At 40.4% G+C, this 25,908-nt stretch overlaps 1 protein-coding gene across 3 annotated transcripts in view; it reads right to left on the minus strand.

Annotated features, from left to right (window-relative positions):
* phf14 (PHD finger protein 14) overlaps positions 1 to 25,908 on the minus strand; it is a 97,308-nt gene that overhangs the window by 25,833 nt on the left and 45,567 nt on the right. For 2 of the 3 annotated variants that reach the window (XM_056249741.1, XM_056249740.1), the window contains exons 15-16: positions 18,921 to 18,977; positions 18,610 to 18,731 (exon numbers count right to left, since the gene is read on the minus strand). In XM_056249741.1, the coding sequence (XP_056105716.1) occupies positions 18,610 to 18,731; positions 18,921 to 18,977 (179 nt within the window). Of the gene's footprint in view, positions 1 to 16,633; positions 17,156 to 18,609; positions 18,732 to 18,920; positions 18,978 to 25,908 lie in introns of those variants that run through there. The other variant, XM_056249742.1, reaches the window with a different exon arrangement.

A 25,908-nucleotide genomic window follows, 5' to 3' on the forward strand; every position in this document is an offset into this window, starting at 1 on the left:
TATTAACCACATTTATTAAAGAAATATGATGACAGAAACACCAAAATCTAGCACACATTGATGTTCAACGCGTTTGCACACCATTAAGAGTTTGATTGAAGATCAAAAAGCTAACAATGACGCCTGCTGCTCATATCCACACAGTCAAACAGCACATTTCACACCGCTTCTCATCAAGCAACCAAATAAACTTCTCGAGTCCTAAGGGAGCACTTCAAGGTGCCTTTGCAAAAGGGAATGAGCCGACTCTCACCTGTGGTTACCATGCCAACCCGCTATTTCCCCTGACAGAGTAACAGGGCAGTCAAAGACAAACGCATTTAGGGTATTTATATAGGCCACGTTCACACAGCAGCAGAATACAGTTGTCAATCCTGTATTTGAGTCTTTAATATGGTTACGTTAACGCACAGTTTAGCATTTTATGAGAGTGAAAACTGCATTCTATAATCAAATTCCCACCCGTACATTTTTAGGACTCACAACCGTATTTTCTGAAAACCCGCACTGTGTGATCGGAACCGGACTGGACCACTTGTTGTCCGTCACATCATACAGTGCAAGAGATCCGCTCTGCGCTGCACAAATGAGCGTCTCCTGTGTGTCGGTTAATGAAGATTTGTAGAATCAACTTGCAGCTTGACTGGACTCGTCATTTCAAAAATGATAAGACTTCCAGTTTTACAGACATCGTCATCTTTGATATTACTTTGGTCACTGTAGTTATTGTTACTGGTAAGTACGGGGCCCCTAAAGGGACAACAAGGCGGTGCAAAAAAAATGAAAGTGAAAAAATGCATTTTCATTCCTCTAAGAAACTTTTTCCTCTAAGAAAAGTTCCCCGAGGGAAGGACATTTTTTATTTATTTTTACTCCCATGCCATTTTTTTTTTTTTTTTTTTACCACCATGTCCCTTTATGGGCCCTCCCGCTGCACATTCATACAGACAGTATTTGAGACGAGATTAATAGTAATATATTTATTTTATTTAAAAAATAGAGTATATTCCCATAGTTCAGTACTGTTTTCATTCAGTATACAATTTAAAAACGATGAGTTGATTAATTAGTGGTTATCAGCCAGTGCGGACCAACCTAGTTATTGTTATCTGTAAAATCCACTGTCGGTCGACCTCTAATACAGACAGTATTGCAGATGCTACTGTATGTTGCTGTGGGTGTCACGGTGTGGGTTTTGTGTCTTGTTCCTGTTCTTGTCTGTCATGTGATCTTGCCTTGTGTTCCCTTGTCTGTTGTGTCATGTTGTCATTGGTTGATTGTTTAAATGTTTACAGGTGTCCCTTGTCTCGTCGTTAGTCCTGTATGTATTTAACTCTCATGTTTGCCCTGTGTCTTTGTCGAGTATTGTTTGTTCTATGCCCAGGCTCCAGTATCTTGTTCGCTAGTCTTGGTTTGTGTTCCTGTTTTAGTTTAGAGTTTTCCATGCCTTGTCATGCTTTTGTTGTGTTTATCTTGTTTTTGGAATAAATTGCGTTTGGGTTCTCACCTCAACTTGCTTCCAGTGGACTTGATCGTTACAGAATACTCGACCACAACATGGACCCAGCAGTCCGTCTCTATCGCCTCAGCCAAGATGGTCGCCCGATCGAGAATTATTTGGAGGAGTTTTGCGGACTTTGTCATGGGGTTGATCTCCATGATGAGTTCTTGAAAGACATGTTTCACCATGGACTTGATGCATCCATTTATGATCTCATGCCTGCCAATACCCCTCAATGCACGCTGGTACAGTATATGGACTTTGCTCTTTTGTTAAGCGGCTCATCATTTACTGTGGGCTTTGCAGATGAGCCCCACAAACCCACCGTATCCGCTGAGCCTGGGAAGCTTCACGTCAGCCACGTCCAGCCAGAGCTTCACGTCAGCCACGTCCAGCCAGAGCTTCACGTCAGCCACGTCCAGCCAGAGCTTCACGTCAGCCACGTCCAGCCAGAGCTTCACGTCAGCCACGTCCAGCCAGAGCTTCACGTCAGCCACGTCCAGCCAGAGCTTCACGTCAGCCACGTCCAGCCAGAGCTTCACGTCACTTCTGCCGATCCAGAGACTGAGCTTCACGTCACATCTGCCGATCCAGAGACCGAGCTTCACGTCAATTCTGCCGATCCAGAGACCGAGCTTCAAGAGGTTGTTCACGTCAGGCCTGCCGAGCAAGAGGCTGTCCACGTCACGTCTGCCCAGCCAGAGACTGTTCACGTCACGTCTGCCCAGCCAGAGACTGTCCACGTCACGTCTGCCCAGCCAGAGACTATCCACGTCACGTCTGCCCAGCCAGAGACTGTCCGCGTCACGTCTGCCCAGCCAGAGACTGTTCACATCACGTCTGCCCAGCCAGAGACTGTTCACATCACGTCTGCTCAGCCAGAGACTGGTCACGCCACGTGTGCGCCACCTGAACCCTCAGTGACCGCAACACTGGCCATTATGGCCACAGCCATGTGGTGTGTGTGGGCTGCGCACACACTAGAGCCAGTGTGTGTGCCTGTTCCCGAGCCAGTGTGTGTGCCTGTTCCCGAGCCAGTGTGTGTGCCTGTTCCCGAGCCAGTGTGTGTGCCTGTTCCCGAGCCAGTGTGTGTGCCTGTTCCCGAGCCAGTGTGTGTGCCTGTTCCCGAGCCAGTGTGTGTGCCTGTTCCCGAGCCAGTGTGTGTGCCTGTTCCCGAGCCAGTGTGTGTGCCTGTTCCCGAGCCAGTGTGTGTGTCTGTTCCCGAGTTGCCGTGGCCGCCCGAGGGGTCTTCACCGCCGTGGCCGCCCGAGAGGTCTTCACCGCCATGGCCGCCCGAGTGGTCTTCACCGCCATGGCCGCCCGAGGGGTCTTCACCGCCGTGGCCGCCCGAGGGGTCTTCACCGCCTTGGCCGCCCGAGTGGTCTTCACCGCCGTGGCCGCCCGAGGGGTCTTCACCGCCGTGGCCGCCTGAGAGGTCTTCACCGCCTTGGCCGCCCGAGTGTCTTCCCCGCCCAGGTCGCCTGCGCGTCCTGCTCCGCCCTGGTCGTCTGCGCGCCCTTGCAATGCCCTGGTCCCATTCCCCTGCACAGACTTGTCCCTCCTTCCCTCCCCCAAGACCACCTCCGCATCACCACCCTCCGGAACTTGTGTATTTTTTTTGTTTTAAGGGGCGTCGGGAGCCGCCCATAGGGGGGGGGCTATGTCACGGTGTGGGTTTTGTGTCTTGTTCCTGTTCTTGTCTGTCATGTGATCTTGCCTTGTGTTCCCTTGTCTGTTGTGTCATGTTGTCATTGGTTGATTGTTTAAATGTTTACAGGTGTCCCTTGTCTCGTCGTTAGTCCTGTATGTATTTAACTCTCATGTTTGCCCTGTGTCTTTGTCGAGTATTGTTTGTTCTATGCCCAGGCTCCAGTATCTTGTTCGCTAGTCTTGGTTTGTGTTCCTGTTTTAGTTTAGAGTTTTCCATGCCTTGTCATGCTTTTGTTGTGTTTATCTTGTTTTTGGAATAAATTGCGTTTGGGTTCTCACCTCAACTTGCTTCCAGTGGACTTGATCGTTACAGTGGGAATGGGACAAATTTGAGAGTCACACCTGTAAGTACATGCGGTTGTCATTCCCGAGAACTGACAGTGTGAACATAGCATTAGATTAAATGGAAAAACTTACTATGTCATCTTTAAATGGGACATTTATTGGAAAACAGGGTTTTCTTGCTCTTTCAAAGAGTTTGATAAACTATATGTGACATAAATGGCAAATACAGGTCATTCAGAACTCATGATTATTAAAAAATAAAGGCTAGCAAATCTTTGGGCATAAAAAGTTTGGGATCAGTAAGATTTTTTTTTTTTTGGAAAGAAATTAATATTTTTATTCAGCAAGGATGATACACAAGGCTAGTAAAGATTTCAGTTTTTAAAGGGGTCATATAATGGTACATGCACTTTTACAAGTTGATTGTACTGAAATGTGTGTTGGCAGTGCCTGTACACAACCATCATATAATGATAAAAATCCATCCAGTGTTTTTGTTTTAATCTCCTTATATGTTTTCCCCTGCCTCAAATTGAGCCGTTCGTTTTTGTGACGTCAATAAAACGGACGCCCCTCCCACGATTGTTGATTGACAGGAGTCAGCACAGGAGTTTCAACACAGACCCGCCCTCGCTCGTCCTGTCAATCATAGTCTGCGCGGATCGGCGCGGTCATTGTTGATATGCTGGAGCACTGTCTATGAGCAGAATGGCGTCTAAGCGATTGTGGTGTTCTGTTCTTGGGTGCAATAACGAACACAGCAGTCATTTTAATGTTCCTAAATCCGAACCGCTGAAGACGCAGTGGCTGAGTTTGTTTTCGAAGGGAATATTCCCCACGATCAACGTCAATGCTCTCATGTTTGCCGAATCATTTCTCAGTGGACTGCTTTATAAACGAGGATCAGTGTAAAGCTGGTTTTGCTGAGAAGCTGCACCTGAATAAAGGATCGGAACCTATTCGTCTTCCTGCTGAACCTTCAGAAGAACTAAAGTGAGTGTAACGTTTTATTAATCTTTATATTAATATTTATATAATCTTTGCAAATCGCCAGCTGCACGCTTCACGATGAATGCTTCGGTTTACACTCAGGGTACATTACAGCATGTTTTCTATGTACAACGTTCTTAATATAATTCATAATCCCACGTTTATAATGAACAACGCGTGGTTATTGTGTTATTGTGTTATAAACGGTGTATGCGCAGAACAGAGGGGTGGAGTGAGCAAAGCTCATTATCATTTAAAGTCATATGCACTGAAACGGCGTGCTGAAAACAGAGCTGTTTTTGACCAGGTAAAATAAGTGTTTTCTTACAATACTAATGAGAATTTTTAATTAAAGTATATTACAAACTTTTAATTTAGAACCTAAAGAATCATATTAGCTTGTACAAAAATGGCATTATATGACCCCTTTAAAAAATGCTGTTCTTTTGAAGTTTTGAACTCGCTGAACTGGAAACCAGGAACTGTATCATGGTTTCCACAAAATATATTAAGCAGCACAACTGTTTTCGATAATAATAATAATAATAATAGTAAACGTTTCTTGATCAAATCAGCATATTAGAATGATTTCTGATCATGTGACAAAGACTGGAGTAACGCTGCTGAAAATTCAGCTGTCCTTCACAAAAATAAATTACATTTTAAAATATATTCAAAAAAGAAAATGTAATTTTTTTTAACAAGACTGCCGTTTTTAGTGTATTTTGGTCAAATAAATGCAGCATAAGAGACTTTTTTCAGCTATTTGATGTTGATATATTTTACCAAATTTATGGACCTTGCACTTAAACAAGATTTTAAATGACAAGCCTGAGCATAACTAACATATAACAGCCCAATTTTACATATTAATATTCAGCTACTTACATTTACATTATAACTTGGCCTATCCTGATGAAAGTGACGATATCAAAAACATTTTAATTCAAATGGTCAGTATACGATGGAAATGTGTAAAACATGTAAAACATGGCCTCTTCAACTGCCAGTTATATGGAAATAGTCGTGTTTGACTAAAGTGAATCATGATGACGATATAATTCTTGTGTTACATGAGAAAAATATAAAATGTGTTAATTTTCCTCAACAAACACACACCTCATCTCTTTATTCAACATCAGCCGATTCACAAGCTCATTTAACCGGTGCATACGGTTTGTGCTTCAGCATGCACGGTTTCTTCCTGTTTCTAATCCATATATTTATTGTGACAGAGCAATGAGAAAACGGCTTGCCCTCGGCGACAGACTGTCAACTCGAAGCTGCCTCCATTACATGATCCTCCTCTGAAGAGAGAGAGAGAGAGTGGGGAAAGGGAGAAAAAAACTCCTGCTACAGAAAGATTCACAGAATTTTGCTCTCATCCCATTATACCTTGCAATGACCTCTTTAGTGGAACAGTTAACAAGAGCCAATGCCCTTCTGTTTTATTATTTTGTACATAAAAGAGCTGTTAAATGAGCCAAACAGCTAACATGACCTGATCTTGCATGAAACTGTATGAAATGTTTGGGTTTTGAGAACTATGTAGCGTAATCTGCTATTTTTTTTATCTAACCTTCTATTTTAAATGAATGTTTTAGGTTCAAAATATGCATGTGTGGCATAATGTTGATTAGCACATTAAGTAATTTTGATTCAACCTTAAATAATAAATAAATAAAGCAAAAATTATGTGAGGCACTTGCAATGAAGTATAAATGGGGCCAATTTTTTGGATGATTTACAAGCAGAAATGTGAAGCTTATAATTTTATAAAAGCATTTTAATTATTCTGTTAAAACGTGTATTAATGCTGTAATGCATTGTTACATTGTCATCACAACAAAATGATAAAATTACTAATCACAAAAAAGGGTAGTATATGAATTTTCTCACTAAAATCATTTTATCATGAATATTGTTTGCATTGTGTGGCTAGATATTGAAACAGTGAGTTTTGCGACATTACAGAGTTTACGTTTTATGTTGTCATGGAAAGTTGTAAAACATTAAAACTGATTTATTTTTCAACACTAGAATCATGTAAACACACATCTTGTGAGAATACTATTGAAACATTCACTACATTCACTGTAAAAGCCTGTTCACACCAAGGAAGATAACTATAACGATAACGTTTTTTTTTATTTTATTTTTTTATCGTTCTGATTTAAAAAAGAACATCATAGTTCACACCACAACGATAACGGCAGAGAGAAACAATATACCGGTAGTTGGAATCACTTTCAGAAAAAATGTTGCCAGCTTATGAAAGATAAAAACATTGACAGCCAATCAGAATCCATCCTGCTTTGAAGAGCTCGAGCATTTAAAGTGACAGACGAAAAACGATATTGTCTGCTGGTGTGGACGCTAATATAGTTATATTTGCAGTTATCATTCTTGATGTGAACTCGCCTTAACCCAGATTTGAGCTTTTTTCGAGAAAAAAGGAGGGACAGTGGAAATTAATTTTGGTGCTAATCAACCTTATGCCATGCACAAATGCTGCCAATTAAGCTTAACTTGTATTGAAATCAGAATAATCCTTTAAAGGAAATCATTAAAGCAACAACAAGTAACAATTATCTTGAAAGTCCAATTCACTGCAATATCGAGGTGAAAAAACAATCATAAGACAGACAATGAAATCAAAGAGCAAGACGACAACTACAATTACGAACAAACTCAAGTTTACATTCTTTAGTCTGAGCAGATGTGAGGATGGGTTACTAGTACAAGCTCGCACAGCGGCATGCTCAAACACAACCCTACACACACACACACATATGGAGGGGCTGAGCAGGCATATCTGCACAGGAAAGGGGAATTTAAATCACCTCCAGGCTTCCTCATAAAAAGAAGAAAAATGACCAGGAGTGTGTGTGTGCTGCGCTAATGAGCACACGGCTATTGTTGCACACAGTTGCCCATTGATTTCATATGAATCCCTCGCTCCGGCAAATAAAGGAGGAGTGAGAGACTCCTCTCGCTTCCGGCGGGGGGGAAAGTTTAGGACCTACGGCAGCCACGGGAGGCTTGCGTTTTATTAGTGGAGCGCGCCCCGATTCGCCATTTACTTCTTTAATTACTTTGCCTTAATGAACCTTTTGTAGCATTTGTTGTGTATCACAGTTTAACATCTTTGAATTAAAACACTGCTCAGTGATGCCGACCCGAGCAGACAGAAGGCCCGATGATTATGCTTAATTGGAATTCAAATTGACAATGGCCAATCATCAGGTGGTTCAACAGGAAGTAACCTTTCAAAATTAATATATATATAAATATACTTTTAATTTCTCTTTCAAGTGGAGTTGAATAAAGAAATAAAACGGTACGTCTTCCTTCTGACTACCGAGAACAAATCTATCTTACTTACACACTACATAATGTATCACAGTTTACACAAAAATATTCAGCAGCAAGTGTTATCAACAAATAATAAGAAATAATTTGAATTTCCTAAGCAGAAAATCGGCACATTCGAATAATTTCTGAAGGATCATGTGACACTGAAGACTGGAGTAATGATGCTGAAACTTCAGCTTTGCGTCACAGGCATAAATTACATTTTAAAATATATTAAAATAGAAAAAAAATATATTTTAAATTTTAATAATATTTCATAATATTACTATTTTTACTGTATTTTTTATCAAATAAATGCAGCCTTGAGGAGAAGAGACTTCGTAAAAGACCCCCAAAAAACACACTTTTGAATGTTTGTGTGTTTTTATATATTGTACACATCCAGTTTAAAGGGATACTCCACTTTTTTTTGGAAATAGGCTCATTTTACAACTCCCCCAGAGTTAAACTGTTGAGTTTTACCGTTTTTGAATCCATTCAGCCGATCTCCTGTTCTGGCGGTACCACTTTTAGCATAGCTTTGCATATATCATTGAAGTGGACAAGACCATTAGCATTTCTCAAAAAAAAAAGATGTTTAAAGGAAACTTTACTGCCGTACCATGAGTGCAGCAGGCGTAATGATATGACGCAGCGCCTGAAAATAGTTCCGTTGTGTTGACGGAAGGTAGCCTATTTTTAGGCGCTGCGTCATATCATTACGCCTGCTGCTCTCATGGTACGGCAGTAAAGTTTCTTGATTATTACGCAGGAATGAGAGTATAGTTCCTAGCCATATCAGCCTAGAAAATCGCAACTTTACATTTTCCTTCGGTCTTAGTGCACGATGTAACCACAGAAGAGTCAAGTTTTAAATAGGAAAAATATCGAAACTCTTTGGTCATTTTTTTTTTTTGAGAAATGCTAATGGTCTTGTCCACTTCAATGATGTATGCTAAGCTATGCTAAAAGTGGTACCGCCAGAACCGGAGATCGGCTAAATGGATTCAAAAACGGTAAAACTCAACAGTTTAACTCTGGGGGAGTTGTAAAATGAGCCTATTTCCCAAAAAAGTGGAGTATCCCTTTAAGGTCATAGGCAGATAAACTTTTTCACACTTCCATTGTGTTTTTGTGTATTGATGAAGGTGCCAATTTTGACGCTGGTTTGAACATAAACGGCTAAAAGATTTTGAAAGGTGTCTGCGTGAGGTAATCGGAGCTGCTAACACACAAGTTCATTTGCTTTTAAAGGGACAGACACAAAAAAATGGCGCGTTTTTGCTCACCCTCACAAATTTTAACATGCTGTAAAAAAAAAATATCTGTGGGGTATTTTGAGCTAAAACTTCACAGACACACACCGGGGACATCAGAGACTTATTTTACATCTTGTGAAAAGGGCATTATATGACCCATTTAAACTCTTCACGGAAGACATGCGCTCTGCTAGACCCTTTTACTGTTTGTACACAATGATGACGTGGCAACGTATGCGCGCGCATATTGGCAACGGAAGTATGGCGAGAATCAGCAGCGTGTCAAGCTCTATGGTCAAGCTACGCGAGCGGATATAAAGTGGGCGCTGCAGACGCAAGCATATTTTATTATGTCCTCGGGCCAATCAACACGTTTAGGCGCCGTTCACATTTAGCGCCTAAAAACGCGTAGAAAACGCTAGGCGCGCCGCGTTCTCCTTTTTCCAAAGCGCTAGGGCGGTTGCGCTCCGAAGGCGTCTGTCGTTGCTAAGCAACCATCAGCTACGGTGTGCTTGGGGCATTCTGAAAAGTTGAGATGTTTTTATTTCGATGCGGCGCGGACACGCTTGGAAAAAAACGATAAAACTTCAATATTTACATACCGCATACCGCGCGCCTACATTTGAAATAACGAACTTGAGCGTGCAAAAGACGCGATATGTGAACAGGCCCTTAAATCGCCTGCAGCCACAGGCGCCGCCGGTTCTTCTGAAACGGCCGTGCCCGTGATCCTGTCGGAATCCTATAAAACTTAAGCCCCTTAGTGGAATATCGATTAGTGCAACCGTAAACGCAACAACCAGACATTTTGATGCTGGGAAACCGTTTTGATAAACTTTCGGAGTTGCTAACACGTTAGAGCCAGTGGTAAACAACACCACTTCCGTTGCCAAAATGCGCGCGCAACTATTTGATCACGTGGGCTGTAAAAGGGTCTATAACAGCTCGCCGTTCCACAAGCGCCATGAGAAGTTTCTGAAGAGTTTCTACGGCGCGAGGTGACGCATCATCCCCGTTCCTCCACGGTTCCAGCAACACGCAGGCGCCAGCTTCTATCTGCTCTGCGCACTGCCCTTCTAGACCCCGTCACAAAGTCCTTGATGTTATCAAAGCAATTTGGGTCCGCTTTAATCATTGGGAAAATTGAGCTGCTCGTTTCTCTCCTCCCCTCCAACTCTCTCCTCCGATCTCGGACGGAATCCAATCACTCATAAGAGAGTCTATTGATTGATGTAATCTTATTGGGATGTGAGGTGAGGGGAAAAACACGATTGATTGCTTTTGTCTGCGACACATGTTGCTCTCGGCTAGCGATGCGTATCCTCTTTCATCTACTGTTTAATCTCTAAGAGGAGTTCTTAGAGACCCCCTGGCACGCTCAGTCCCCCCTCCCCCCGTCGTCTCGCTGGTTTCTCGGCGCAGGGTGAAAGCCCGGTGGCTCTGTTGCTTGATCTTCTTCTCATCCTTCCACTTAGAACTCTATTTCAGCCCGACGCTCCTTTTAAAGGCTGATCCGGTCAGCCGGGTTCAGGGCAGAGGGCCTTCGTCTACACAGCCCAGTGATTAGAGAGATAACGCATGACAACTCCGATATTTAATACCCTAATGTACAATTCGAAATCTCCCCGGATAAGAGTGAAGAAGATATATTTAAGTTAAATTGCCTCCCAACTGCAGGTTTTTTTTTTTTTCTCGGATTGTTATTACTGCAATCATCTTGCATTTTAAAGAGACACGGGCAATCACCAACATCAGAGCAATTCTTGGAACACTTAGGCTCGATTGAACATTTCGAGAACAGATAGCAAAGGGGCACAACAGAAAAATCACTATGGAGATTAATATCAGTTCTCATTAAATGATAGTGTTGCCTTATTTGAGAGGATCCGAAAAAAATGATCAGACCTAAAGTATACAGACGTTCAGCAAAAGACACAAAATTGACACAACTGTGTAGAATTTGAGAGGTATGCCAGCAAAGGAAGAAGGTTTTACTGTCCACCATTTGAGGGGTATTAAAATGTTACGTTAACGATACTATCATTCAAAAGTTTGCACTTTCACTTTACAGTATGTGCACTTACCTAAGAAAGTACTGGTTAATATAAGCAACTACATGGGTTAAGGTGAGGTTTAGTACCTAGTTATTACCCAGTTATTGTAATTACTATAATGAGTACATGGGAAGCAGGACTGTAAAATAAAGTGCTACCATAGTAAAATGAAATAAAAACAACATAGCAACAAACTAAGTAAAAAAAAAAAAGCCAACCTTTGAGTCTCGGACATTGTGATCCTTATGGCTCGGTCATTCCAGCATTATCTATGGGGTCTTTTTTGTCAATTTTATCATTCCTCTGTAACAAACTGCATGATTTCAGGTATCATTCATGTCCACAGAAATGATGTTGGATGCCCATCTTAGTTATTCTGTTCAAAAGTATGAAGAATAGTATTAATAATACTCGCCTTTGCAAATGCCGCTAATTTCATACGCCACGAGGATCTAACAAAATGTCATTCGAGGACATCTAGAACTAGTTGAAAAAGCAAAGTACAAAACAAGGCAACAAACAAGAAACGTTGCACTACCCGATAAGCTACTGCTAAAATGCCCATTTAATACCAAAATAAAGACAGGATTACTTCCTAAATGTTTGAACATTGTAATTAAAGCTTTTATGTTAAGGGATTAATCTGCATGGTAATTTTGACTGGCCCTTTTGTGGATTAACTTCCTGCGAGTGAGAGCAATTTCCGCAGTGACCCCACAAAAACGCTTGGGTGGCAGAAACGCAAATCTCTTAAACAATACCGACGTGTTTAATAGCAACTACGGATGCTTGCGCAACAAAACTCCAACATGTAAACCTCAAGACGCTTGAACAGTTACATTATCTCTTCTCTGTGCAGACTAAAAGATTGCATATTATAATTTTGATAGAGCGATAAATTGGCTAATTATTGGATTTGCCAGGATCTGAAGTGTTACCGAGACTAACACTGCAAGTCTTTGTTCTTTGGTCTGCTACTCTCACCCTTATGGATGGTACAAACACAGCAAATTTATCACTCGGGTCCAGTGCAATTACTTGGGGAGCCACCACGTGACAGGGATCAATATGGCACAAGATGCTCGGCCATTGACTGCCGCCCATGACAAAGTGCCCCCATGGCTTTTTGTGAATCCCTTCTATTGAGGGAGCAGATTATCAGCCTTTGTGAGCCTCCTCCTTTTTGATTTACTGTTGAGGTGGGAATGGTATTATTAAGAGGCCTTTGTTTTACAAGGAGGAGAGACAATGAATGGGCTTACGACTGAAGCCGCTGTGACCGAGCGATGCACTGACAAACTAACTCCTCTTTATTATCTCATTACTACACGGCTCACTCATTCATTTAGTCTCGTACTCAAAACCAGGCCGGCTGCCGGGGACACAAACTTTGAGCTACCTGCGGGACGCAGTGCGCTTCTCTGAGTGGACAGCAGGGGGCCATGATGTGTCAACTTTTGCACAGTAAAGCCTCAGACAGCTGACTGAAGGACAGTTTGGTGGTTTGAATGATCTGGTTTAAGGTTAAAAAGAAACATTACGGGTTCCGGTACAAATTAAGCTCAACAGCACATGTGGTATAGGTATAATGTTGATTACCACGATAATTAATTTGTCTTCTTTTTCTTTAAAATAACCAAAATCCAGGTTATAGTGAGACAATTAGCCAATTTGCAAACATTAAAATACTCACTGTTTCAATACTTTTTTCAACTAATGTACATGGCTTGTGAAATCAGCCACTTGCGTTTATATTAGATGCACATAAACTGATGCTTATTATTGCAAACTGGTCTTTGTAATCATTTTATTTGAATTAAATATCGTAATAATAAACGCATTGGTTTGGAGCACAAATAGTTTTACCATTTAATGTACTTAGATATTATATTTTTGCCTATAGCAGCTAATAAATTGGAAGTTTCAAACATATTCACATTAGCTTACACTCACGTTGCAAAATAAGGTGGGGGGCCACAAGACGCGTGTTAATATCATTTTAGTGTAAAAAAAAAAAAGCTTTCCATTTTTTCTTTCGGTGTACATTTATTTCCAAAAACACTAAACCGACTGAAAAAAATGAAGTGAAAATTGCAACAGTTCAAGTAATACACAGGTTTTAACAGAAAAATTAATGTGGTAATCAACATTATGCCAAAATGCTGTTCATTGAACATATTAAATCCATAATATTCCTTTAAACCATTTAAAACACTGTTCATTCTGGATCTGGAAGGGAAGTTTGGCTGTTTACGGCACCTTGGCTCTGGACCGTTTCCAGACAGTCTCGTTTGGCAGCAATGCAGTTCACCAGCTTCTACCATGCTTTTGCTAATTAGCTAGGCACCTCTGGGCTACGCAAGTCATCTAGCCTATGCACAAAGAGGGGGAGGCGCTCAATCCAGAAGACCAGCGGCGCACATATACGCTGCAGTGAACTGGGAGGGGATAAAAGACACTGTAGAAGCCATAGCGTAATAGATTTTAGCTGCTTGGCCGGTCTTCCCACACTCTGCAGTCCTACCGTTTTGGTTTTCTGTTTTAATAGTGGTGGGGAGTGCAAAGGGGGGGAACAAAAAAAAGGGGTGAAGTCAGCAAAAACAAAATGCCGCCATTAAATCATCTCCCTGGATCCCGTGTCAGGTCTGTAATAGGAAAGGCGCTCATCATCGGAAAGGTTACCGCTCTTCCAGAACATCCTCCTCCCCCTTCTTTCTGCACCCCGGGTTCAAACCGGAACCACTCGTCCCACCGGATTCCTCGTACCAGACCACTGGACTGAGTATGAGGGATTGGGGTGCTCAGGTTTTGGTCATGCCAAACTGATTCTATCTCTCCGGTCCACAATAAGAGGCTCAGAGCTTTGATGGGCCCGGGCCACAGAGATCTAGCTTGTTCCCGCCACCGCCACCGTTGTATAAGCACAAATGCGATTCACTTACTAGCAGACACACTGGGCTTTTTGTTATGCCGTTAACTAGATTTCCCCATGAAAGCCTCGCTTCTCTCTCCCTTCCTCTCACTCTTTGTAGAGCTGGGCTTTGGCACGGGGAAGAGAGAAGGCTGGTGGAAATGAGGGAGAGAGACAGGAAGAGTGCGTAAGTGTGAGCTGATGAGATGTGCTAAACGGGAAAACAGGGATGGAGTGAAGGAAAAACATTTTGAGAAAACAGCAGGAGAGAGAGTATTAACCGAGATGCGTTACAGCCACCGCATGTCTGCCGTGACAAAATGCCACAAATCGGCTTCAAAATTAGTGGTCGAGCAAAAAGAGTTTTTAAAGGCTGGTACAAAGCAGATCTATGCATCACACAATTTAAAAAAAATAATATGTACAACATTGTAAAATGTTTTTTTCTTTTCTTTCCGCACTACATCTTTGCTTTAACATCTTTCCCAATCTAGCTTTCTTATAAACATGGTATTGCATACTATGAATATTATAAGTTGGCATACATGGCAAATTGCAATTGTCTTGTTTTCTCGCTATTGTTATACTGTATATATCTAAGAGAAACAAGACAAACTGTGGGAATGGACTTAATTTTGTTCAACAAGAATTGGTTGGATTGTTGTTGGGGGGGAAGGATTATTGCCCAGCACTCATGCCAGGGAATATGTAATTAAAAAAGAGATGTTGCGAAGGGAAGGGGAAAATTAATGATTTCATGGTGACTTTAAACATTATTTTCCTTTCAAATTGGTGGGTACAGGGCCAGAGTTGATGCCAATGGTGGCTGGCAGAACCTGCACAATCCATTAGCTGGACTTACTGAGACTCACTGATCGTGGTGGCAATGATATGAAAAAGTCAAAAGTTTATTAAGGCTTGCATAATGCAATGCCACTGTCCTAAGACCACACTCACGAGAAATGACGCATGGCAACAAAAACACTGCATATACACACAGGACGTAAACACTCAAGAATGCAATACTGTAATCTCATTTCAAGTCACATTGACACATTACCTATGGAGAATACCTAAAGAATAAATTACTGTCAGATATATACATTACATAAAAATACAAAAACGTCAAGCACAAAAAATTCAAGTACTAATAAACATTTCAATTTCAAAACATTTAGAACAAAAATTGCAGCATGGCTTATGCCAAAAAAAAAAAAAAAAAGAGTTCTATACTTTGCTAAACTGACATCACATGACGTAACAGGCGACCTGTAATCTAAAAGGCTCCATCTTGCAGCATTATCTGAGCAAAGCAGATGCAGTATGTGCCTCGACAAATACTTGCACACACAGTATGCTGTGAGCTAGGTAAGACAGCTGTAGTGGAGAGAGATAAAGCTCTGGCTGAAGATACAGTGGGGTCAGAGGTTAAAGGGCAGCTGAAGTCATCCAGAGACAGAAAGATATGTAAATCCCACAGAAGGAAGTGTCGTGTCTGGTCCAGTGCGAGTAAGCAGTTTGAGAGGGCATGAGGGACAAGGCTTTTCCCAATGGCACGAGGGAAGATGCCACAGTGAACTGTCAGAGTGGGAACTTTGGGACTCGGATTTCAGCTGCCAGGCCTGTCGTGGAATTAGGTAGCTAGACTTTCATTAGTGCAATACACTGGAATACGAGGGAAGGGAGGGTTTGGGATAGAAGCGTTTTTTTTCAGCATGTTAGGATTTCTTTTTGCCATGGCAAAACATAAACAGGATGACTGTCAGCCAAGCAGATGCAAGCCAAAATACCAACACAGACTACATTCACAACTAATTACTGTAACTTTAGAATTTTACCATTCTACGTCTCATTATTATCGGGAGAAGAATATCCCATCAAGAGAAAATTTCACCCCAAATTCAAAAGAAAAATGGCAAACTTAAGCAAAACAATGAAACCAATTAATTTGGCACATTATTCCTTTCAACTGTCATCAATGTAATGATTTAAATTGTAAAGAATTAATACATAATAAAATAAAAAATAAAAAACAATGAACTGTAAAAACTATTGCATCGCATTCTACAGCAATGAATTATCAAAAGAGAATTACAAAAATATTAAATAATAATAAAAATGTATGTAAAAAGAATAAAAAAAAGTCCAGAAGCATTACGATAATGAAAAGCGGGCTGGAAAAAGTGCTGAATTTTCATAAAATGGTCCTAAACCTTGCATCATTTCCTTCACATAAAATATAATTTCCTTTTTTTGTGGTGAAATGCGTCCGGATATGTTTTTGTAACTTTAACCCTATCACTGATTTGATACTAAGGAAAACTACACATATTACCATATTGAGTAATATTACACTTTTTTAAAAACAACTCTACTGATTTCTATTGTAATCACTTTGAACCATATATTTCATACAGCACAGGCAAAATAGCACAGAGTAATGAAACAAAAGCATTAAGAGCATTCACAATAAAAAGCAAGACAGAAGACACAATTAGCTTTCAGAAGCACATTTAACTCGTCAACACAGCTGATTGGGTCTTGTGATCAGCGGTAAGCTCGGATAGAGCGAGGTGTGCGTTGCTGTAGAGCCAATGTGAAAGCAAGCGAGAAAAAGAAAGTCCAGGAGGCCTGAAGAAGGCCAGATGACAGCAAATCGCTTGCAAAGATGGTGAAAAGGCCCAGAATCTGGCTTAATCCACAGAGCAAAAGGCCCAAAACCAGTGTCACTGTTCATGTATTCCACAAAGAACGACCCTATTGGTGAGTATGTGCCTCCAAACTGGCTAACTGAGTATTCTGTCCATATATAGTCCATATTAAGTCCCTTTATAGTGCAAACTCAACCATTTTTATGTTAGTCCACATACGATAGTCTTTTCGTTCTTTCAGAAAATTTTCGCCAGACCGTCGTTTAACCATGATAACGTCCATGGCACTGTCCATTTTGGGCAGAAGGGACGGTCATCCGCGACTCCTCCCCGACCCCAACGCCGCTCTTCAAACGAGTTAATTTGCCTCTCTCTCTCCCTGTCTCTCTCTCATCTGTCCTTTTCTAGGGGAGGAGGAGGTGGTGCCCGGCTCTCACAACCTGTTCAATGCAAAGATAGAAAGAGTCAGGGCAACACACCTCACACCACAGCCGAGGCCAAGCAGCAGCTAATTCCAACTAGCCGCTTTGCACGACAATACAAAATAGTAGTGGGCGATATGAGCAAAATCTTATTATTTCACGATATGAGAAATTTTATTTCACGATCGGATCACGATATACATCACGTCATATTCATTTTTATTTTATTTGAGTTATTAAAAATAACAAAGAAGCACATTTCAAACGATGGGACAAATACAATAGAACAAAAATATGAATTTTGAATTGAATTGAATTCAGGTACAGTTGGTTTATTTAACATGCAGTAATAAAACACTACTATAGAAATGTATATAATCAAATGTAAAAAAAACACTGCATATTCTTCACTGTATCAATAAAATCGAAATTGATTATTATTAAAGCTACAAAAGTTATTCAGTGAAGAGCAGCGAGTGATTTTCTCTTTGTCTTTTGATTAACGATATTGGGCTGCGGTCACTTTAAGACCGAATGTACTGACGCACATCCGGTTTACACCCAACTGTTTTCGTTCAGACATAAGATATAACTGACTGTTTTTTTATGCGAGTACACCACACAATGGGGATTTTTACATAATTGTGTGCAATAAGCCACGAAATAGAGCTGAATACGGGATGTCATGGCGGCTTTCCGTGCGCGCTATTGAATTTCTAATTCATGCATGTTTCTGTATCACTGTAAAGTGCCAATAACTTAAAGTAATACTGTGCTATTCGGATACATTTACATACTGCAATGTAAAAGATATAGCAAAATAGCAAAAACAATTGATGCTTTATATCGTAGCCATGATATATATCATTATACCGGCCAGCTCTAGTACAAAACATTGCATATCCCCTAATCTGCATTTTAAAAGCATTTGAAGTACTTCGAACCTGACAGGCCACTCTCCAATTACCCCAAAACAGCTTTATGTCAAATCGTGATGGGACGGAAGTGGCGACTGTTTGTCACTTCTATTATGTGAGCTTCAATTAAAAGTTTCTTAGTCATGCTTGCATATATTTGAGGAGCAAAAACATAATGTTACGGCATTGAAAAGCATGACGAGGAGGTGTTAAAGGAAGAGAAAAAAAAAAAGTATAATTGATCTGGATCTGACTGTTACGTTAAAAAATCCTGTTTGAAGGAACCGCAACCTCATACCAGGGGCCAAGTGGTGACAGTAAATCAGACAGCTCATTACTGCCAAACCAAGTGAGCAAATACATGTGGCAGCCAAATAGAGAGGGCCCCGTGGAGCCGGCGCTACCTCCCACTCACACATGCATGGCAGAGTCCTTATAATGAAGCCTGAACTTTAATCACGAGGCGAATATAACCCCCACCTCTTCCCCGCCAGATCAAACATGCTCTCGCGCGCGCAGATGCTTCAGAGACGCGCAGCGCACAAGCTTACCCACCTCACTAGGTTTTCATTGTCGCCCGGGCTCTTGCAGGTGGTGCACTCGGTCCGTGTGTCATCGGCTTTGGGCTTTTTCTGCAGAGTCGAATGCCTCTGTCTGCGCTCCCGCGGTGATGGTTCCTATGGAAACGCAAGCTATTAGAGGAAACCACCGTGTGTGTTTGAATGAAGATGGTGAGTGGAGAGGGCTGAGATTGCTGTGTAAACATACACAAGCTGTCTTCCTTCATAACGCTCTCTAAATATTAGAGGTAGATGGGGGTGATAGACAGTCTTAAAGGAGTGCGGGGTGAGGAAGGGAAAGCTCACCTCGATCTTATCCTCCTCGTAAATGGACGTTCTCTTTCTCTTCTGGCCTCTGGTTCTCTGGTCAAAGGGAAAATGATTTTTGGTCATAATACGGCACACTGAACTTTTTCAAAAGAACAACGCAACAGTTTAAGTGTCAGATTACTGTATTTAAAATGATTTAAGATTATTAAAATGAACCAAGGAATTAAATTATTAAGATTTGCATTAAGAATTCTCTCTGAATGGGGTATTTAAAATAATTAATTTAAAAGAAATATTACTTAAAATATCACTGAGAATAAAGCCACACACAGGAGGAAAACCAATGCAAAAATGACGAAAATCCTGAAGTACACAAGGTAAACAAATCATGCCATGTCACTTGTTATTTTACCTGTTGACACAACGTCAACTCAGACTGTTCTCGTTCAGAAAAGACCAATCAACTTCAAGCTCAAAAATAATTTCCTACAACATTGACTGTGTATGGGCTATGTTAAAAGCTTATACAATGTAGAATTTATAAGACAATTTAGAATTGAAATAAGCAGGTCAGCAAGTGATGTAATAGTCAAGTTATTTTCTAAAAGAATAACAATGTTACTGGAGTAACTGTGCAGTGCGTCAAAAATAGAAATAAGAAGTCCATCCATTAAAAGTGCAATGCGACACACTTAGCATACAGCATAGACGGCTTCGCTAATTATAATGAGAACCATTTCCTTTTTTATTTCCACAATGTGTTGCCGTGGTTTAGTTCGTTTATAGCCTACCTTTAACTTTTTACTTTTGGCGACTGCATTTAGGCTTCAAAATGAATAAAAGTTGTTCATCTGTGTAAATTATCTGGACAAAACATGTAGCTAACTTGTTGATCACAGAGCTTACTTTTTTCTTTTTTTCTTTGCGATAATCCAAAAGCCTATGGAAAAATCTTATTTGGTTTTTGTTGAGGGAACCAGTGTGGTGCTAACTGTCGGTTGGCCTACAAATCATACCTGCACCACTCCATAAATAATTCAAATGTAAACAAATGAATAAATGAGGCTGTGCAGTTAATCAAAATAAAACTGAAATAGCAATACATCTTATGAAACTGCGATGAAAGTAGTATATATTATTTGAAATATATTATATTAAAGACCCCCTGTGGTGAAAATCTAAATTTGAATGTTGTTTATATGTCTATGTGGTGCTTTTAATATGTTTTTAAGACAAACCATGTGCAAATTCATCAGTCAACTCCATTGCTGAGTATTTCCTCCTTAAAAACTGCATTGTACCAAAGACAGTCTCAAAAACGCAGTTTGAAACTGCCCCTATCTCCTACATCACAAATATGCAACCAATCCAGTCAAGGCTAGTGGTGGAGCTTTTTTATTCTTTCTAGGGATGCTAATTTTAGAAGGCGACTGTCTGACTCTGAGATGGTGAACGGGAACATGGTTTGTAACATTTGCAACACATTATTAGCTGTTTGATAATGTAGTCAAGCCAAGGGCTAATCATATCAATTACCAATATGTGTCGACTTTAACCCTCTGGGGACAAATGTGTTTTTGGGGTCCTTGAGATGTTTTGACATGCCCTGACATTTGTGCTTTTTTCAGCTGCTTATAAACATATTAATGGCACAGGTGAAATTACACTATTTAGCACAAACAGGGCTACCATAATATGTGAGCAACATGTATGTACATGTTTGTATTTTTGAGAGAATATTGTTTATGCATGGTTATTGAAAAAACTAAATATTAAAGTTTCTGAAATAAAGCCACAGAACACATACTAAATATGTGTCCACAAGACTTTTGACTAATGGAAGTTGTGGCCTAGAGTTTTTGCTTCAAAGTGATCTGAAAATCATCCTGTCTAATCATTCACATAACACAATAGATTATTTTAAATTGTGAAAAACATTTTTTTTGTTAGCCAAGGCAACATGCGAATGGGCGTGAACGGCCCAACCCCATTGTGAATAATTAGGTGGTTGAGAAGACAGAGTAAGACCCGCATATTAATGAGCCTTTCATTCAGGTGTGTCATACAAGAAAGAATGCAAGGACAATATACACACACACACACACACACACACGCACACACACACACACACACACACACACACACACACACATACATACATACTATATATATAAAATCAAAATGTAAATGAAAGTCAAAAGCACATTTTTAGTCATACCTGGAAACAAATCCTGTTCAAATAGGTTATATGGGCCATTCTACAGAATTGGTTCAAAGTTAAAGTTGGAAACATCTTGAAAAGAAAATTGTCCTTTTTCATAAATGTCTTATTAGGCCAATACATTTTATCATACATATTTCAAAGTTAAGGATTCATTATTTTGATATAGCTTGCATTGGAACAAACACTATTCTTAGTTGATTAGTTTATTGACAAAACATACTATATATTTAACATATGAGCAGAAACTGCTAACAAAAGCTTATTTGATGTCTATTTTAGAGTTAAAACTTTATAATCTATCCAAAACTAGTCTCACACACACACACACACACACACAGAAACATGATTCAAATTTAAACAGTAGGCTATTTTTGCGTTTACAGACACTAACGTTATTATATATATCGCGATTAGAACAAAGCACAACAATAAAAACACTTACAGCTCAGCTCGCTCCTTGAAGTGAAAATAAACCAGCACTTGTTCTGAGGTAGGTAAATGTCCCAGGATTACTCCTCACAGCCGCGCAAGACGACAGTACATTAATCTGACTAAATATAGTGTGTTTACCGAGTTTATGTGGGCGTTTACACGTCTCAATGTGTTGCTTCAGATCATTAGCATTTGAATAGCGCGCGCTCTCCGTGGGCGTGTCACATTAGCGGAATAATGAGATGCGAGAACGATAATGAGAACGGCTGACACCTCTCTCTTTTTATATAGATTACATAAACAGAGAATATTTATTTTAGTTTTAAATTAGATCATTTAAAAGTACAAACTTAAATGATCATAAACATATATTGCTCATGTCTGGGTGAAAAGTATTCGCTGAGTTTTAAGTTTAGAGACGTGCTCCAGAAAAAAAGTTCACGGACACGGAGAAGCAGAACGCACACCCTGTTTATTTTCTTTATTTTACAAAAGCACAATATTTTATTTCGATTGTAGGTGGGCATTTAACATTTAACAGTTTATTTTTTAATATGTCTTAACTCTGTATGACCAGAAATGATGGAGTAGTTTAAGTCTATTTTACTGCTATGTGAAAAAAATCTGCCAAAACGTACCGGTGCGTTTGCCGTCCCCAGAGGGTTACCTCAAAGTCTGAATGGATTACACATAGCCTAGAAAGTGTGCAAAGTCTGTTCCCTTTACAATCACTAAAAAGCTGTCATCTCAGTTCGCGATCTCACAAAGTTCCATTATAATCAAAAAAAGTTGTCTACAATGAATCTCTTATAATCTCTGCGCTCAAGAGATCAACAAACATGTCTATGATTGGCTACATTGCTCACCACTACAAAAACATGTTGAAAATAGAAACATTTGACATTTCACTGGACCCAATAGGTTTCGTCACTATGATATTATTACAGTATCAACTGAGGGTGCTCTTGCTTTCGTTTGTGGGTTCTTAACACCCTCAAGCACCCCCGTAGAACCGGGCATGCCTGTATAATTTGCTCTTCCTCTTCTTCTGAATTAGTTTCTGGTTCAATAACTTGAAAAACTCAAAAATGTCCACTTGCCATCGTGTAGCATTTACTACAGCTGACAGAGTGGATCAGGTAGTCCGAGCTGGTGTGATTGGGAGGAGGCGGGGACTAATAAGTATATTCATGGCTCAGTGTATACCAAAATAAACAAGTTACATTCAAGCTATTTTAAGGCATGAAGAAATTACTTTCACAGGAAAAAACTTTTAAATATGTCAATGTGATTATCAAATACGAGTTTTAAGGGATAAAATCATTGACTGTAATGGGACTTAAAACAAAAACGTCTGTTGTGCTGCCTGTTCAGATTGAAGATGTATTGCATGTTTTATTAATACTACGAATTCAGACATGCTACTAATTTCATGTACTCAGGGAGGAGGCATATTTGGATGCAGGTAGTGAAGTCAAAACAGAGACATAAGCTGAAATAAGCTTTCCTTAACTTTGCACTTCAGGGCTTCATTACCAAAAAAAAAGTATAGGAAAAAGTATAAAAGTAAAATGAGATTTGAAAAGCTGCTCAGTTGGATTGTAATGTGTTGTTCAAGCCATGTGGCAGTAAGCTGAACAGAACAAAGTTTAACGCTCTCCATGAGTAAACAGCTCACGCAGAGCAGCTGGTGACTCGCGGCTCACTGTAGCTTCTACAGATGTCAAACAGTGGTGCTCCTCTCTAATCCAAATCTCTCATTCAGTCCGTCTCCCCCTTGTATGACATAGAGAGATTCAATCCCTTTGTTTAGAGCCCAGACCACAGCCCTAACCGATGCCCCTCTCTATCCAGATATAAGGCTATATATCCGCAATTGGGTCAACCCTTGCTGTTTAAATTGGATTGTTGTGTGTGCCATGAACCAAGATGGAATATCCAAACTCATTCTCCACAGTGCGCTCTTATGTTCGCCTAGAGACACTTTTTGCACTCACGTTTTTCTTGTCTACCATCGTTGGATCAACTCTTCATCTCCATCAGAGGTTGATAAACATGAGAAAAACAACAGCAGCACTGCACGAATCAAATCAAACATCTCCACCTTAATGCGAACGGGCGTACGAGTGTGCCAAGCTGGGGCTTTTTAAAAAGGGAAGAAAAAACGACAACATATTTAAACAGATTGTGAAAACAATTCCATCTGTCGCCTTTGGCTTGCCACCACACAGCAGATGGAACACTTATCATTATAAATGCTAACTGCTTCCACACTGCCAATTGGCACTTAAATGATACTGCCATTTCTCCCTCGATGGTGGCACCAAACAAAGGCACTCATTTATTTCATTATTCCTTCATTACGGCAGACTCGATTAAGGTAATCTATAAAAGGCTAGATCAGTGGTCCTCTGCGTCGAGAGCCTCTACGTAACGGTAAAGTATTGTAGACGTGATGGGCTGACTAAACAAAAATCTACACTTGGAAGAGTCAAGATGACTCTGTGAAAAAAGAAACTACTTTTTAATTAAACACCTCACAATGATGCATCCTTAAAAAAAACCCATTGAATCAATTTTCACAAGATTGGAAAAACTACTGGTGCATACAAAGGCATCGTAACAAAGAGTAGCCAACAGCGGTCATTCAAAGAAGACTAGGCTAATGGCTTACAATCCAGGAAAAACATGTTAACTAATAATCAAAAACGTATTTGATCATAAAAAATTGTTTGCTACAAAGTTTACAAAACTATAGGACTATTTGGTCGCAAAAATAATTAATAATTTATCAAATTTAAATAGTATGAATAAATAAATAATTGCACTAGATTTCGTTGCAGTGGTGTCTGTCCCATAAAACTCAATGCTTATTGTTGAGGGTGGTTGCCAGGGCATTTCTAGGGTGTTTTGGATGGTTGCTAGGTGGTTACTTAATAGGCCAAGTCTAAAGAGCTCAACTCTAAGGGTATATGATATTCTGGTCTCTAGATATTGCACAAACCCTCCATTAAAGTAAGACAAAACCTCATTGGTTCTTGTGGAAGAGTATGTATGAGCGTGTATGAGCTTCCGTTTACCACAACTAATGTGTGAGTTGATTAATGTTTATATGTGAATAAAAGCCTAAATTCAATCTGTTCATCATATAAATTGATTTTGTCTCTTCAGAAAATGTGGATGAAAAGTGACCCTTCCTTTATCAAACTCCACTAATTATAGCAATATTTCCAATTCCCTCAGTCTATCGAATGACGCAGAAATCTTTTCAAGTCCAATAAAGAGTCACAACAAAATCTCAGTGTGCACCAGTCATGAGAGCAATTTCAGTTGTGCAGAAGGGCCGGTATTCAGTGGCCCTGGAGAAGTGCGGCACATTAGCGAAGCCGAACACCACTGACTCCTGAACGGAAGGAATGGCGGGGGGTCGATTAGCTAGCCGTGATAAATCAGAACACAGCTTTACAAAGGCTTGCCACCACCACACCGGCTGGTTGAGGGCATTAAAAATGCAAAGCAGGACTCCTTTCAGCTGCTGCCACACTCTGGAGTGCAAGTGAAGATAAATTCTTCAATGAAGCATCTTTCTCTGGTGGAGTTTAGCCGGAGCTACAGAAGAGAGAGAAAAATAAAAGCCTTTTAATCCAGCTGCTCTCCACTGAAGCCTTCGCCTCACTTCTGGGCACGCGTCTCAGAGACTAAAGGGAAAACGCATTAACCCTACCTGGCATACGCAAGCACACACTCACACACGTGAATACAGCAAACAAAAACAACGTCCGGAAGTCATTCCTTTTACCTTCATGTGAGCTACTTTGACAGCCATCAGCCAAGGCGAGCGGCTGCAGAAGCCATCTAAAATTGCGCTTAACTTTCTAATTCGATTTAAAAGCTGGCAGGGAGAGGTTTATTGACTAATCTTTAAAACAAAAGGTTGAAAAAGACAAAATGAAGGAGGGCTGGAGAGCTTGTCGTTTCTCCGATGGATATCTTTTGTCATCCTTAAGGGAGCCGGGCTGCCGGAGCACTATCGCAGGATCAGAGAATGCTGGACAGTGATAAGTGGAAGCCATGGAGAGCCTGAAAGACAAGCCCTATCTCAAGTCTGAGAAAAGACACACACACACACACCTACCCTCACACTTCAAAGCATTGCTCAGCTTCTACAGCTAGAAGTAGTGCATGCACAAGCCTGATCATTCAATAGACAATAAAATAATCGCTACAAAGGCAGCATTTTAGGGAATCATAGGCAAGCTACACATTTGGCAAAAAGGTCCATTGTTTATTGTCAATAGTGTAGTGTTGTGTGAGGTACAGCTCACACTGAAATCACTTTCAAACCAAACAGCTTTTGGTTATTCAAAG

Source organism: Rhinichthys klamathensis, unplaced genomic scaffold, assembly GCF_029890125.1.
Source record: "Rhinichthys klamathensis goyatoka isolate OS25496 unplaced genomic scaffold, OSU_Roscu_1.1 h1tg000060l_1, whole genome shotgun sequence".
Lineage (NCBI taxonomy): Eukaryota > Metazoa > Chordata > Actinopteri > Cypriniformes > Leuciscidae > Rhinichthys > Rhinichthys klamathensis.